This window comes from Camelus dromedarius, chromosome 17, assembly GCF_036321535.1.
Source record: "Camelus dromedarius isolate mCamDro1 chromosome 17, mCamDro1.pat, whole genome shotgun sequence".
Lineage (NCBI taxonomy): Eukaryota > Metazoa > Chordata > Mammalia > Artiodactyla > Camelidae > Camelus > Camelus dromedarius.
This window is the reverse complement of record NC_087452.1, coordinates 20,331,099-20,347,457: the sequence shown is the minus strand read 5'-3', so window position 1 is coordinate 20,347,457 and position 16,359 is coordinate 20,331,099. Positions and strand designations below refer to the sequence as shown.

At 42.2% G+C, this 16,359-nt stretch overlaps 1 protein-coding gene across 1 annotated transcript in view; it reads right to left on the bottom strand.

Annotated features, from left to right (window-relative positions):
- Positions 1-13,869, bottom strand: part of LRIG1 (leucine rich repeats and immunoglobulin like domains 1) — a 210,042-nt gene extending 196,173 nt beyond the window's left edge. Inside the window, exon 1 of the mRNA XM_064496328.1 lies at positions 13,847-13,869. Coding sequence (XP_064352398.1) covers positions 13,847-13,869 — 23 coding nt within the window. The remainder of the gene's footprint in view (positions 1-13,846) is intronic.
- Between the last annotated feature and the right edge of the window lie 2,490 nt (positions 13,870-16,359).

Here is a 16,359-nt window from a genome sequence, read left to right as displayed (position 1 = left end):
GGGATTGCTGAATCACATGGGAAGTCTATTTTTAGTTCTTTAAGGAATCTCTATACTGTTTTCCATAGTGGCTGTACCAAACTACATTCCCACCAACAGTGTAGGAGGGGTTCCTTTTAAGAAAGTAGATCTTAAAAGTCCTTAAGAAGAAACAATCCTGTAACTACGCATAGTGGTGGGTGTTAATTAGACTTACTGCAGTGATTATTTTGTAATACCTACAAATAGTGAATCATTATGTTGGACACTTGAAACTAATATAATGTTGTATGTCATTATACCTCAATTAAAAAAAAAAAAAAGTCCAGGGAAAAATGTTCTCTCTGTTCCCTAGAATGGCCTAGTCAAGTTCAAGTCTTGCGCTGCTGGAACTTCTAAAGAAGTGGCTGGTTTTTCTCTGGGACACTGGAGGTTGGATGGGTTCACCGTCAGAGTTGCCCTATCCTGAGTCTGGGGTCAGCTTTCCTCTGCCCTACCTTCAATCACCCAGAAACGTCAATGCTCAGATGTAATTTCTCCTCAAGGCACCTACCCTTTGTCACCATCTGTTTATATCCCAAAGAAAGACTTGATGTTGCAAAACACTGAAATTTAGACTAAGTGGAGTAAGGAACAATCCATTCCTTGTTTTAAATCAAGTTGTCATAATCCAAAGGCAAGTTCCAACTTTAATAACAAACACCCAATGTTATGACATTTTACCTTTTCCAACTATTTATGTAGGCACAAATATTGTGTTTAAATTTTAAACTATACAGTTAACATAAAACAGTCCACTCACTTACATAGAGTAAAAATAAAGCGAGTTATGCCAACTTTGTTTCCCTTTTAGGCCTCATTCTTTAAATAGATCATTCATTCAACATGCAAGGCGCTCAATGTCAGACACTGAGTTTGGCGCGGCACACCCTAAAATGAACCAGAAACCGTCCTTGTGCTCTGAGCCCCAGAGGGAAACAGCCAGAAAAACCTGGGAGCCACTTTTACACTGACCTACGCTCTTCCATCTCTAACATCTTGAAAGAGAGCTCTCAGGAATGATGGGCTTTCCCTCTTCCTTCTCCACCAAGCCCTGTTCCTTCAAATCAAACTGTAACCAGGTCTAGACACTGTACCTTTAGAATACAATTTTTTAGCAGCTTCAGGAACTTCGGCTGTGAATCGCACAAATGGAAGTGGTGGAGACGACAGTATTTCACCCAAAGAAAGACAGCATGTGTGATGCTCAGGGCTTGGCATCCTAACTCTCCATCCCACACTCAGATGGCAATTGGATTTTAACAAGGAGTGGGGTTTGTGGTTTGGGAAATACGGCATTTTTACTGCCTTGGGTCATATTTGAAATATTTGCAGGCGTTTAAAATAGCGTAATGTTATTTTTTCCCTTGTCTTCAAAACAAACCCAGTAAGCTTTTATAAGTCATAATAACAAGCATAAAATTGGGACATTGGAAAACTCATGGGCAGAGATTCAGAAAATCCATTTTCCCCCAGGAGGAGTGTTTAGATTTGGGTGTGGAGGATCATGGGGGTCCTTCTAGGGGGCCCACCTGACCTTGAATGACTTTGGGATCCTGAAGAAAGGGGGAAGGGCTCCAGGGGCAAAAGAACCAGGATTCCACCCCCCCCCCCCCGCCAGCAACTATTCTTCAGCGCAATGATAGAAATATGTACAGGGGCTTTGGGATTTTCTTCCTAGCCAGTTTTACTCTGGAAATTTCTTTGAAAGAAAAAATAAAAATAATCCAGAGACTTATATTTATTTAAGTGACCAATTCCCAAAACCCACTGCCCCAGAATTCTGTCCCGCGAGCCTCGCTGTCTGGGGCCTTTTCCTGCCAAAGGGCTGCAGGTGGGGACAAACACTAAAATGACCATGTGAACTGGCCTTGGATGCAATGGTACCCAGCCTTCTGTCTGTTCAAAAATTATTGTTAGAAAAATGAAGGGTAATCAGTCATTGCCCAGAAGGAAATCTGTAAGTTCATATATGTGTATCTATTAATAATAGCAAAGGTATAGTAATCTGATAAACATAGAATTTAATATTTCTTGAGCATTTAGTAGGTTATACCTCCAATTAATCCACATAACACTTTTATGAAATGTGTGCTATTATGATCCCAGTTTTACTGATGGAGAAATCAGGAAGGTGAAGTAACTTGCCCAAGGTCACACAGCCGGGAGGCAGCAAAGCTGGGAGTTGGATTTAGGCAGCTGGATGCAGGGCAGGAGTTTATATTGCCTTTACTCACCCTGGACTTGTTTGTCAACCCCAAATTTCATAAATCCATATCTCGGGTATCAGAAATTCTAAACACCTGATGGCAAAGGAAAGTGTTCAATGGGTTCCCCTTTGATGTTTGGTATTAAAAAAAAAGATAAGTCTAATTCTCAGATGTGGAATATATAAAGAAGAGAAAATAAATGAAGAATGAATGGAACCAAGTTTTTCCTATCTCAACTCTACTGTATTCTTTCTGCAAAGAACAACAGAAGAAAGAGAAGGGGGGGGAAAGCCCTTTATATGTCCCTACTTTTTGAGATAATCTTTTCAAACTTTTAAATTCTAGATCTGAGGAATCGAAGAAGCAGCAGCAACACAAAAATGTTTTCGAGGCCGGGTAGAGAGCAGATCCCAGCAGCTGTGGACCGCTCAGGGCAGGCGGAGGGCGGCTGGGCGGGAGTGTGGGAGAATCCTCTTTGGAAGAAGGACACGGGAATGCTCTCAGCATCCTGGGATAAAAGACTTGAGAAGAAAGGGGCCTCTCAATGAATGGTGCTCAAAATGGGCTGGAAAACAGGGGAAACGGGCCCTTGCAATGAAAAGCAGAGAAAGTGCCTTTTTTGTTGCTTCCCTCACCATGAAGTGCGGCTGCCCCCTCCCACTGCCTTCCTCCCTGACCCCTTCCCCAGCCCATCTCACGGGGCTCAGAAAAAAGGCTTCTTGTTATGCTCCCATCTGCCTGCTGCTCATCCACATTCTTTTATCTCTGCCCAGGGCCTGGCAGTCGGGCCGGGGCTTCAGCTGCCAGAAATGTTGGATCTCACATCGAATCTTCCCAAGATGGGCATCTGAGAAACGTCAGTTTACAACAAAACTGCCTTCTCTAGCAAATACCAGAAAGCTTTCTTTGCCTGGCAAGGTCGGGAAATAATTCTCTTTTCAACTTCGGGCCAATACAAACTCTAGTCCCTGTTGGGGATGATTGATCTGACTTAAAGGGACAGAAGCCACTTTGGTTTTACACTTGGAAAAAAAAAGATTTAATTTTAAAACTGACTTAAAGATGGAAAATTAGTAATGTTTCCTTTTTATTTTTAAAATTTTCTTTTTTTGAGGGGGGAGGAGGTAATTAGGTTTATTTATTTATTTTTATTTTTAATTTTCTTTTTTTAAAATGGGGGATACTTGGGATTGAACCCTGGACCTCATGCACGCTAAGCACGCACTCTACCACTGAGCTATTACCTTCCTGCAATGTTGCCTTTTTATAGTGCTTGGTATAATAAGGAATATTGTACTGTAAGAAATTCTTAAGAACAGGGTTTGTGAATATGGTTAGAGAGAGCAATTTGAAGGGAACTTAAAAAATCACCAATAGATAACAGCTCTTGTGGTGGGTAAGTAAAAGACAATGGGTTGGGGATTAACAGATACACACTACTATATATAAAACAGACAAATAACAAAGACCTACTGTATAGCACAGCAAACTACATTCAATTACTTGTAATAACATATAATGGAAAAGAATCTGAAAATAAAATATATATGTACATATATGTAAAACTGAATCACTGCTGTACACTGGAAACTAACACTGTAAATCAACTACCCTTCAATAAAAATTAAAAAAAAAAATAAAATCTCTAAAAAAAAGATTATGAGGGTGGGGATGGAGCTAAGAGCATAACGGCGTGAAAGAAGAATCTCTTCAAGAAATCTCACTGATCTTTAGAACGTTCTGGAACACAGGGAGGAAAGCATTCTCCGAGACAGCCGATGGGGCCCTCACACTAAGTAGTGTTAGACAGCACAGAAGAAACTGGGAGAAAGTCTGATTTTTTTTTTTTAACTCTGCAGGAAATCTCTGCTCAAAATGATCATTTCAAGCATTGGTACATTTATCCTAAAGACTGGATCCTGGCTGTCTTGCAGAGGGAAATTCAGGCGTAGTGATGGACAGAGCTGTAAGGGTGTCCGCACTGAAGGCTGCCAGTTCCTCAGTTCCAGGTCTGAAGACAGAGGAAGGCATCCAAGGGCAGTAAAGGACCTGGTCCCACTGGAAAGCCCTGTTTGCTTCGTGCCCACTCTTCTGTGGCTGTCCTTTGTTGGCTAGATTTTTATCTGGGGGTGGGTGTGGGAGGGTCAGAAGAAGAGGGGAGTTAGGAGATGGGGGTGGGAGGTTGGGGGGTGGTAAGTAGACAACAAAACCAATGCAGTGGTTGGGTGAGGCCATTCTAACTGCAAACTTAAGGTGATGGGTTTGAAGTTTAGCACAAAGATTGTTAGGTTTTGAAGCCCCTGACAGCCCTCTGCCCACCCCGATTTTTTTCTCTCCCTTTGTGAAGAATAAAGCACATACCCTTAGGTCAGCTTATTTTTCCTTTTAGCATTAGCTCTAATTCCTGAAGCCAGCGGTCTTTTAGAGGTCTTTCTAAAATAAAAATGAGACCCCAACACTCTGGCTAAAACTTCTGCAAAGGATTGGCCATCATCCTCGGGATATGGTGCAATTTTCACCATGACTCAGACACAGAGGGACCATTTAAGTTATCATCCAAACAAGGACATTTCCAAAAGTGAAAGGGAGTGTGGTGGAAATGATGCCCGGGCAACAGATAAACGCAGAGGCTGTCCCAAGCAAATCAAGACGGGGAGTCATAAATCCTGGGCCATCTGGCCCCTGCCTGCCTACCTTCTTGGCCTCTTCTCATCTCCCTCAACCCTCTGCTCGACCGTCTGCTCCATCTGGGCTGGATTCCTTCTGTTCCATGTGCCTTGTCTCCCTTCAGGGCTGTGACCCACCCTGCCTGGCACACACTTCCTTATCCATCTCACCTGGCTAATGTCTGTTCATCTTTCCTGAGAGTCCTGCTCTGCCCATGGAGGGTAGCTCTCCGCGGCTAACATGACTCTTACTGGACCTGTTGTTTTATGTCCCATAGACCAGGGGTGATAGTCAAAATCTACAATCATTGCTGGGTAATGAATCAATGAACAAATGGATGCAAGAATGAATAATAATCTCCCCCTGTCTTAGTCAGCTAGGGATGCTGTAACAAAATAGCATATTGGGTGGCTTAAATAACAGAAATTAATTTTCTCACAGTTCTGGAGGCTAGAAGTCCAAGATCAGGGAGCCAGGATGGTTGTGTTCTGGTGAGAGCCCTCTTCCTGGCTTGCAGAGACAGCTGCCTTCTTGCTGCAGCAAGAATTGAGTTCTCTGGTCTCTTCTTATAAGGGCACTAATCCCATCATGGGGGCTCTACCCTTACCATCTCATCACAGCCTAGTGCCCTTCCAAGGGCCTTCTCTCTGAATACCCTTAGGGCTTCAACATTTTGAGGGGGACACAATTCAGTCCATAGCACACTTTCTTTCTCTATATAAATTAAACTATGCATTGAACAAATCTGCTTACTGCGTGATACGTTGCAGTGTAAATTGCTACAACAATTTCCAAGTTACTTATTAAAACCTATTTTGAAATAATTATCGTTCATAGGAAGCAGCAAAAATAACAGAGGAGCCCTATACACCTTTCACAGAATTTCCTCCAATGGTAACATTTTACAAAACTCCAGTACAAAAAAACCAAAGCTAGGACGCTGGTAGTGCTGCAATCTGCAGACCTAATTCAGACCTCACCAGTGGAGAATGTAGTATCAACGGAATCAAATAGTGTGTAACCTATTTTAAAATCACATAGCAGGTGACCTGAATTTTACAAAGAGTTGGCATGATGTTTTCTTAGATGTTGCTGCCACTAGCTAAGTGTGTCCCGTCTGGGTCATGACTGGACATAGGAATCTGTATTGACATCTTCAACAACTTCCTCATTAAATCAGTTGTGGTGCGGCACCCGGTACAGTCTGTTGCGGGGAGGGGTGCTACCTGCACATTCAGGTGGAGATGTATGTGGACACCAGAGCTTCCCATGTGGTCAGGAGAACCTCTGACAACAGCGACACCTCCGAAGTCCACTGTGTTGCTATATGCTCCCCGTCCCCAGAGACAGAGGCCGTCCTGGATAAGTAGGTGGGAGCTGTCCTGTTTAGGCCCTGGATATTCCGGATTACAGAAAAATAAAACTTATACCATTCACCAGTCAGTACGGAAATACTTGAACATTTTAACAATCTTCTCTTGTACTGGTATGTACTTATTAAGTGTCACCTTTTCAATGTCCTGTACCGAGCCTGTCCCCTAATCTCCCAGAAGTCAGGTGCCTCCTTGCACATGTCACATCCCCAGCACCAGGCTCCGGGTCGGCACAGAGTAGGCACACAAGAGTATCTGTGATGAGTAAGTGGGAATCTGTTTCGTGGAGAGCTTGCTGAATCGACGCCGATTTCTCTTAAGAAGAGACTATTCATTTCTTTCCCAAAAGATGCTTTCCCCTCAAATTCCACTGGAATTTTTTTTTTTTTAAATCAAGAAAGAGGGGAATGTGCCAGCAACTGCTAGTCTAAATGGCCTAGTTATGGTGCTCACAGTGCCTCCTGCCCTCCTGATTGTTTTGAAATAAGCACAGGAAATTACGTAAATTGGTAATAAGAGTCCAGCAGTTGGGATCAGGGAGGTATGCATATTTGCTTTTCCAATTTTCTGCTCCCCTACCAAGCGAACACATGGAGCTTTGACCTCCCATATGTTTTTAATGCGTGTCAGAGATAAACGTTCCAACAAGTTGGAAGCAACAGGTTGAGGGCTCCCCCTTCCCCACTTCCTCTATCTAAAGCTGCCTCAAGCAGCCTGGGGACCGGAGGGAGAGACAGCACAACCTTCTGCCTTGGAAAGTTCTGGACTCCTATCCTCTTGAGTTGATTGTTCTGGAAGTCTTCCCTGACTCGCAGGGTTGGATGAGTGGACCCTTGCCCCCAGCACCCTGTGTTGACCTCGCGGGGCACTGGCTATGCTGTCTTAGAAATCACTGTTTTCTGGTCTGTCACACACATCAGACTGTAAACCCAAGGGAGACTAGGGCCGTCCTGACCTTGTCCCCAGCATCTGGCTTCTAATCTGATCCAGGGTAGAAGCTCAGTAAGTATCTGTTCGATGAATGAATGAACGATGAGAAAGAAACCAAGGGCATTAATCAGAGCTTTAGGACAGTCAGTCACCTGGACTTCTGGCCCTCATGGGTTCCAATTCTTATTTCAAGAATCTGCAGAGATTACTGTCGCTGATCCTGTAATTCAGTGGTTCTCAGCTGGGAGCGTGCATTAGAGTCACCTGGAGGGTTTGTTCCAGTGCAGATTGATGGGCCCTATTCCCAGAGCTTCTGATTCAGTTTGTCAGGGGTGGGCTTTGAGATCTGCATTTGTAACCCATTTCCAGGTGACACTGGTGTTGCCGCTCTGTGACCCCAGTCTGAGAACCGCTGCCATAATACACAGAGAAACTGTGCTGTCACTGCATTTCTTTTAACAACTAGATTTACATTGCAGGATTTAAAAAAAAATGGCAGCATTACTACTTACAACGTAAAATCAGCATTATTCAAGTGTGATTTAAATAACTTACGAATGTGTATCTTTGATCCTGTGGTAGACAGACAAGTGGGCTTTCCAACAATGCCGATTCCATATGGAAAAGGCATGTAGAAAAAGGAGCATGGACTTTGGAGCCAGCGGGCCCTGACTTTGAATCTCACTTCACTGCTGACTGGCAAAGAGACCTCAAGCAAGTTACATGCTGTTTCAGGGTCTCAGAATAGCCGTCCATAAGGTAGGGACAGTAAAAGACTCTTTCCAAAGTTGCTAGAAAAGTAAAGACCAGAAAGTATTCCTTCCTAGCCTAAGATTAACTAGCTTATGAGACTAATAATAGTGAATTTGTACAAGCAAGGGATACTGTGCTTTTTGAAGCTGTTCAGCTCCTGAGTTTTAGGTAATGAGGATTTTATCAGAAAATTTCTCTCAATTCATTTGGTTATTGAACTTAGTAAGAGTTTAGATAAAGAAGGATATTTGTACAAGTAGAAAGACTGTTTTATCTTACAGAGTAGATATTCAAAAAACGGCAGCTGTATAGGCAGACCTCAGAGATATTGTGGATTTGGTTCCAGACCACCGCAATAAAATGAACATCACGATAAAGCAGTCACAGATTTTTTGGTTTCCCAATGCATATGAAAGTTGTACTTACACTATCCTGCACTCTACTAAGTGTGCAATAGCTGTATGTCTAAAAAATGCAGGTACCTTAATTAAAAGGTACTTTATTGCTAAAAAATGCTAACCATCCTCCGAACCTTCAGTGAGTCACTAATAATAACATCAAAGATCACAGAACACCATAACCACCATAACAAATACAATAATGATAAAGTTTGAAATACGGCAAGAATCAAAACGTGAAACCAAGACCGGGAATTAGCAAATGCTGTTGGAAAAACTGTGCCAAGAGACTTGCTCAATATGGTGTTGCCATAAACCTTGAATTTGTAAAAAACGCAGTCACTGCGAAGTGCAATGAAGCAAAGTGCAATGAAACGACATGGTTCTGTTACAGAGAACTGAATGCAAGAGAATGAGGTACGCACAAGGAAGGTGGGTAAATCATGTGGGGGAGGGCTTCATCATCTGAGCATTCATTACTTGAGAACCTGCAGGGAGCAAGTTGTGAAGGGAAGCCGAGATCGCAGTAAGATGGAAAATTTCCACCAATGACACGATTTTGAAGTTAGTTCCTACTCAAATCTTTCCTTGCTTCGCATCTACTTCGCTCATCAGGTCGCGGTCTCGGTATGTTTCCCTCTCTTGCTGTCCTCTGGGTGCCCACCCAGCAAACAGGCAAACACAGTGAGAATCTACTGGAGACTGAACAGCCAATCTCACAACTAGCACAAGATTTCACAAAGTTGATGAAAAGACTTTAGAGAACTGGTCAAGATACCTAGAAATCGGGATCTGGCAGAGCTAGACAAATTTATACCCCAAGAAGAGAAAATCTGGAAGCACAATGTCTTAATGTTTTCCAAAGATAAGTATTTGGCTATCAGGGATCGGGAGAGACCTTGAGAAAATGAAGAGGCCCTCAATTAGTTTTACACAATGGACATTTTTTGGATAAAACTGAAGTCAAACAGGAAGGGATGATTTATATTATGTTGGCATATATCTTACCAGAAATATTATGTTTAAAAAAACCCACACGATTCTTGCTTTTTCTAAGACTCAGTACACATTACAATTATGACCTAAGTCAAGGGTCCACAAACTGGAGCTCAAGGGCTAAGTCTGGCCCACCACTTGCTTTTGTAAATAAATACTGGAACACAAAAATGCCCATTTGTTTACTTACTGCCCATGGCGGCTTGTACACATGACATGCTTATACACAGTCGAAGCCTTGGGTAGCTACAGCACACATCTCTTTGCCCACAAAGCCAAAAAATACTTACTATCTGACCCTTTACAGAAAAAATTTGCTGACTCTTGATTGAACTTTTTTTAAAGTAAACTTTCCTTCTTTATTTTTACTTTTATTTTTTTAAATATATTTTTTTCTAATAAAAATGGTTTCCCTACATTCTTTGTGCTCGCATTTTGATTTCTGTTTTTGGTTGATTTTATTCTAGGTGAGGCCGGTGCCCCTTCCCCTCCCCAAATTATCCTTGGCTGATGAGGACTCTCTGTAATTCAGGACAAAACATGACTGCCCATAAAGACAATTTATTTCTGGTTTCCTAATTTAAGAATGCAGGGAAACCAATATGAAAAGAAATATATCTATGTATATGTATGACTAAAACAATACACTGTATACCAGAAATTGACAGAACAATGTAAACTGACTATACTTCAAAAAAAAAAAAAAAGAAAGAAAGAAAGAAACAGGGGATGGGATATTTCTTTCTCAAGAGATTAGCAAATAAATAGTTTTGGGGAAAAAAAAACAACCCAGGGAACCAGACTGACAGGGTTTGAGTCGCAGGACTCTTCTGCGTAGCTATGAGTGTGAGCGAGCTTTGTACCCTCTGGGTCTCAGGCTCCTTCTCTGTCAAATGGGGATAACAGCATTAACCTGGCCCAGTCAGGGAACTGAAACGAGATCACAGAGGTCAGGTTCTGACCCCGTCGCTGGCTGGCACACAGTATACACACACAGTAGTAGTTCTTGTGATTTCCATTTGCCTAATTTCTCCTTGGTTTGGAACGGCAGTTTACACAGCCTGGATTCGGAGCTCTAACTTTCTGCAGCCATTTTCTGAGCTGCCTGTGTAAGTAAGGCATTCCTCTGGCACTCTGGTTTATGAAGCCCTACTAGGAGTGGAGGCAAGTCCTTGACCTGCTCTGTTTGCAAGAGTGAGGGAGGAGTTAAGAATTCACCTTCACTTTTACAGTTGTTTCCTGCAGGCAGCTGATGTCACTGACATCCACAGCACCCGCGAGGAGACGTCTCACAACACAACAATCCATCTCCGGCAGGGAGGGTCAGCCCAACACAGCTTGTATATAAATACTCCCAGATGCTCTGACTTCGAGAGGGGCAGCGTTCGTCATCAGGAAAAGTGGACAAACCATGACAGCGGTACGGCAGGCAGTGATGGTAATGAGGGCGGTAATCGGCAGGCCAGGAGAGAGCAAGATGATTTCCCAACTAGATCACGGGTGAGGAACAATACCGGCTTTAACCCCCCAGACCTTGTCCTCACTTGCAACACACCCAGGAACGATCCTCATTAAGCTCCCCTGGTGGGCACCTTCTAACTCAGTGCCCAGTGATCCCACCTCTGTGTATTGATGCCTTTGTGTGATCCCTTGCCCCAGAGAGTGGCCTGGACCTAGCGACTCACTTCTAACCCACAAAAGCGGCAACGGTGATGGGACATCACTTCCACGATGAGGTTACAAATGTGTCTAACACCCATCTTGCTAGCAGACTGCCTTCTAAACTCGCTCATTTTCATGAAACAAGCTGCCATCAGGAGAGACCCACATGTCAAGCAACTGAAGCCCAACAACCCCAATGAACTGAATCCTGCCAACAACCATGGAAGCGAGTGTGGAAGTCAATCAGTTACCAGTTGAACCTTCAGATGAAGTCCCAATCCTGCCTGATATGTTGATTCTAGTTTGCGAGCGACCTTGAAGCAGAAGATCCAATTAACGCACGCCCAGGTTCCTGAGCCACTCCAACTGTGCGATAATAAACGTGGGTTGTTTTAACCCTACGTTTTAAGGTAGTCTGTTACACAGCAAGAGATTACTCACACGTACTTCTGTCTTAAAACTTAAAAAGTCAGTGAAAGTACATTTCTGCTGAGGGATGGTGACAAATGAGATTGTCACTTTCTCTTTAATTCATCTAACACTGTGCCGACAGATTAATCTGCCTAAACCATGCCTCTGATAGTGTCCTTCTCCTACTGAAAACCCTTCACTAACTTTCAATGACTGAAGGAAAGAAGGTCTATTTTCCCATTTAACATTCAATGCTCACTTGGGTATCAATTTTCTACCAGGTGCTAGAACAATCTTCCTAAAACACCAATTAGCCCAAGTCAGCCTTGCACTTAAAAGTCTTTGTTGGAGTCCCGCTACCAACTAGATCACACCTGTGTCCCACAGCGCGACAATCGAGGTGTGCCATTACCTGGCTCCCCTACCTCTCTGCTTCACACTTAATGCTTCAGCAACAGAGAATGGATTGTCCTATGCAGCCAACCCGTGCACTGGACCATCTCCTGTCCCCTCCTCTCTCCACCCTCACCTTTAAGACACTGGCAAAAGGCTGCCCACTTCTTCTCAGAGCCCGCTGAGGATCGTCCCGTGGAGACGCCCCCTACTCCCAGGGCTCTCGCATTCTCTCTTGTCTCAGTTTGGAATTTGCCCTCCTTCCCCACCTGGAACTCAACCCTCTCTGGCTGGTTTCTTCTTGTTCCGCTCACACCTGAGTCCTCTGCTCAGAGAGGCCCTCCGGGACCACCTCAACTACGCGGTACCACTGCTAGTCTCTGCTGCAACACTGGGCACTCTCCCCAGGCAGTACTGCGAATGGTGATTATTTTTATTTCCTTGTTGACTTTTCTCTCTCTCCTACTGGGCCTTGAGCTCTTTGAGGGTGGGCTCCATATCTGTCTGATTTCCCACGGTATTGGCAGTGTCTAGAGCAGCTTCCATCACACACCGGGTGAGTACTGTAGGAAATACTATTTACTGACTGACTCAACAGATGGATACATGAATACATCTTCGTCTCCGTTCAAGTGACTATCTGAGTGTCTAACAGGCACTTAAAACTATTTGCTGAATGAATGAATAATGCAAGAGAGGACATTTAATCATGGTAATACTGATAAATGAAAGAAACTCACTGCATGGTTCTCCTGACCCTTTAATATCAACTCATGGTAAAGAATAGCTTCCTTCAGCTCCATTTAAATCATTCAGGGTAAAGGAAAAGAAGCAGGCTCTCGAGGGACATGCTAGAATATCCTCCGAGTGTGTGTGTATGTGTGAAAGACAGATGGAGAGATGGAGAGAGATGCATCAGCCTGTAGGTCTAACTCTCTGTCAAGGTGCCACCTGCCCACAGGCTGGGGACCAGGGGAACAGACTGGTTCTCTGGCACTCTGCAAATACACTGGTTTCCTCAAAACCAGCAGTTCAGAAGTTGGAATACCCATTTAATATGGCTTTGAAAGCAATACTGTTTTGGATTATAAAACTGATGTATGCATTGCAAAGAATTTAAAAGCTAAAGAAAATGTAAACAAGAAAATAAAAAATTATCTTTAGTGTCACCATCACGGTTGTCTAATTTTTTCCTACTTACTGTATGTGTGTTTTAGATTCCTTCCCTTTGCCGTTCTTCTTTCTCTCTGTCTTGGTCTCTCTGTCTTGTCTGTCTCTCTCTCTCTCTCTCTCACACACACACACACACAAACCTGGGATCCATGTAGCATTCTATCCTGAACATTATCTCCTAACATTAAATGTGCTTTGTACATCAGCTCAATATATACCTCAATAAAAAACAAAACAAACAAAAAACATTAAATGTGTTTTGACAACAATGTTTTACAGAAGTGGATACTATGCCAAGCCCTTGTGCCAGCTGCTTCTGCTTACTGCCACTATCATTCTATAATTAATATACAATTCTACAATGAACAGATTTTGCAATCTTGCATTTCCTCAAAGTAGGCTGACAGAGGTAACATTATCAGCTAAAGGAGTATAGAATTTTAGAACACTGCGTACAGGTACGGACACGTTAATAGTGCGAGGATGAACGAGTCACGGTCCCGACCCCGTTCATGTGCGTTTTACCACCTCTCCCCGTGGATTTTCATCAATATAATTACAATGTTACTGCATAATACTTCTATAACTTCATTAGAGAAAGTCAATTAAAATCTGTTCACCATTTACATCTCTTTTCCTATAAATTTATTTTCCCTATCCATGTATGTCTTTCGGAGCATCAATATTCTAAATTAAATTAAACTTAAACAACTTGAACAACTATTGATATCATGTATGCACTTGACTGTACTTCCAATTAGAAGTAGTATTTTAAATATAATAGGCAGAGTCATTTGAGATAAAATAATCAGGCTGGAATAAACTGTAGAAATCAAAATTTGTACACGAACAGCTCACTTACCCTTGGCTGATTTGCTGATCCATTTGAACTCTTTGGAACACTGAGTACCTGGATAGAAACAAAAAGATGGATGTGAGAAGCCTACATCAGGATTAAGGACTGTGCTCTAAGGCAGCGATCCTCAAGGTATGGTACAGGGACAAACCGCAACAAGGTGCCCTGTGCCTTACCCCACACCCGCCAAATCAGGTGATCTTGTCAAAGTCCAGGAGTCCACATTTTAACAAGGATCCGGCAATTTAGGAATGGCCATCAGTTTTCCTCTTTTCTCTGACTGTGTTGTGTTTTACCCACAGCAGATGGGCCTGATACGGTACACATAATCCGGGCAAGGTGGCCCTCATTCAAACAGCATCTTGACAAGGGGGACTTGCCACAGGGACACGTTTTTTCCTCTTTGGACATGAGATCTTGACTATACTCAGAAAGGGACCACGTGTTCTAGGAATCTAGGTATAATAAATATAATACCCAAATGGATAATCTTTAATTTGAGAAGATGATCCTTTCCGGTCCATGGGCAAGGCTGGTCTTTGACCTGGGGGTGATGCCCCACTGGGACAGGGGTAGGAATTGGGTGTGATGGGTGAGGAGGGCTCATGAAGGAAGGTGGAGACAAACCCTAGATGAGAAGTTAAAGGTAGAAAACAGGAGGTAAAGCCCCAAAGAAATTCTGTAACACATGCAGAGGGAAAGTGTCTTTCTAAGCAATATTCTTGTTGCTCATGTGACCCTTAAAATGTCTTTGAAAATTATTTTCCCCTCACATATTAAAAGTGAGAGACAAAATATGTCATCATAAGGGGTTAAACAGTCCTGTACTTCCTAGCGTACTTTAAATGCTGATGCTGGTAAAAATAAAATTGTTTTTTTCACTTTTTTTTTTAAATTGGAGTATAGTTGATTTACAACACTGTGTTAGTTTGGGGTGTACAGCAAAGTGATTTAGTTATACATACATATATATTTTTTTTGGATTATTTTCCATTAGAGGTTATTATAAGATACTGAATATATTTCCCCGCGTTACATAGGAAATCCTTGTTACTTATCTATTTCATGTATAGGAGTTTGTTAATTCCATCCTCCTAATTTGTCCCTACCCATCTCTCTCTCTCCCTTTTGTAACCATAAATTTGTTTTCTGTAAGAATGGAGTACTACTCAGCTGTAAGAAAGAATGAAATATTGCCATTTATAGCAACATGGAGGGACCTAGAGAATATTACACTTAGTGAAGTCAGTCAGGCAGAGAAAGACAAGTATCACATGATATCACTCCTACGTGGAATCTAAAAAATAATACAAGTGAATTTATACCAAACAGCAACAGACTCACAGGTACAGAAAACAACTTATTCATTTTAAAATTCATCAGGCAAAGCTAAATATCACAGGGGTTTCACACATTGTTCCTTTTCTGATTCCATTCCAGTCCCTGCACAGAATTTACTATAATGTAATATATTTTAATGCTTAAAAGACTTTTTTATTAATCACTCCATCAGTTTTCTGTCTCAAGATTTTGAACCAAGTTGAAATGTAAAATCTTCGTATCTTCTGTGAATCTGGTGCTCTAAGTGTTAAACAATTTCATCTGTGTTATTATTAGAATTTTTGTACTGAATCGGTCAAAACACCAAATATGTTATAAACTTTGGTAAATGATTACAAAACAGAAGTCAAATTTTAATGCAAGCGTCTATCTTAATTAAATAAGATGGAATGAGCTTTTCCTTCCTATTAACTCTTGAATATTTCTTATTGTCCAAGTGAGACAGGATTCAGCATCAATTTAATTCCTTTTATTTTCCTCTTAATCATAATTGTAAGGACTGAAAAACTCTGTTCACTTAAGTGGGTAGGAATGGAAAGAGTTCTGTTATAGCAACATCACTCAATTCTTTAAACTCTTCCAAGTCATTTGCCAAAAATTATATGGCGATCTATCATCAAAAATTATTCTTAATGATCTACTAACTGACAACTCCATCAGATCTTTCTTCAATTTTGTTGAAAGCAAAGAACTGAGAAGGATTTGTAACCCAATCATTAGAATTACTCACTTTCTCAACACTAACAGCTAGATTTTGAATCACTCCTTTGTTTGGAGTCTTGGATTTTTTTTACCCTGGGGGAATGCACCACAGTAAGGTTCAGATGGGTGAGAGGTGGGCCTTTCTTTTGTAAAAGGGGAAAAAGGGAGTGAGAGATGGGACCTGGGGCCCCTGGTACAAGCCTAGGTGCATTCTTCACTTTGTGTCTGGTGGTCCTGCACGAGGTGTCCCCAGGAGTTTGCAGTTTGAGTGAGGCTCTGGAAGGGGAACCAGCATGTCACACATACATTCTCAGACACAGCAGTTTCAGAGGCATCTAGAGAGGAGCTGACAACCTGGAAATTATTCCTTTAAAACCATTCATGCAAGGTCGTCCTTAAAAATCTTTGTGGCAAGTATCAGAGAAATTCCAGATTCAGGCAAGAATCATCAGCGGAGGCTAGAACTGGTGGGGGAA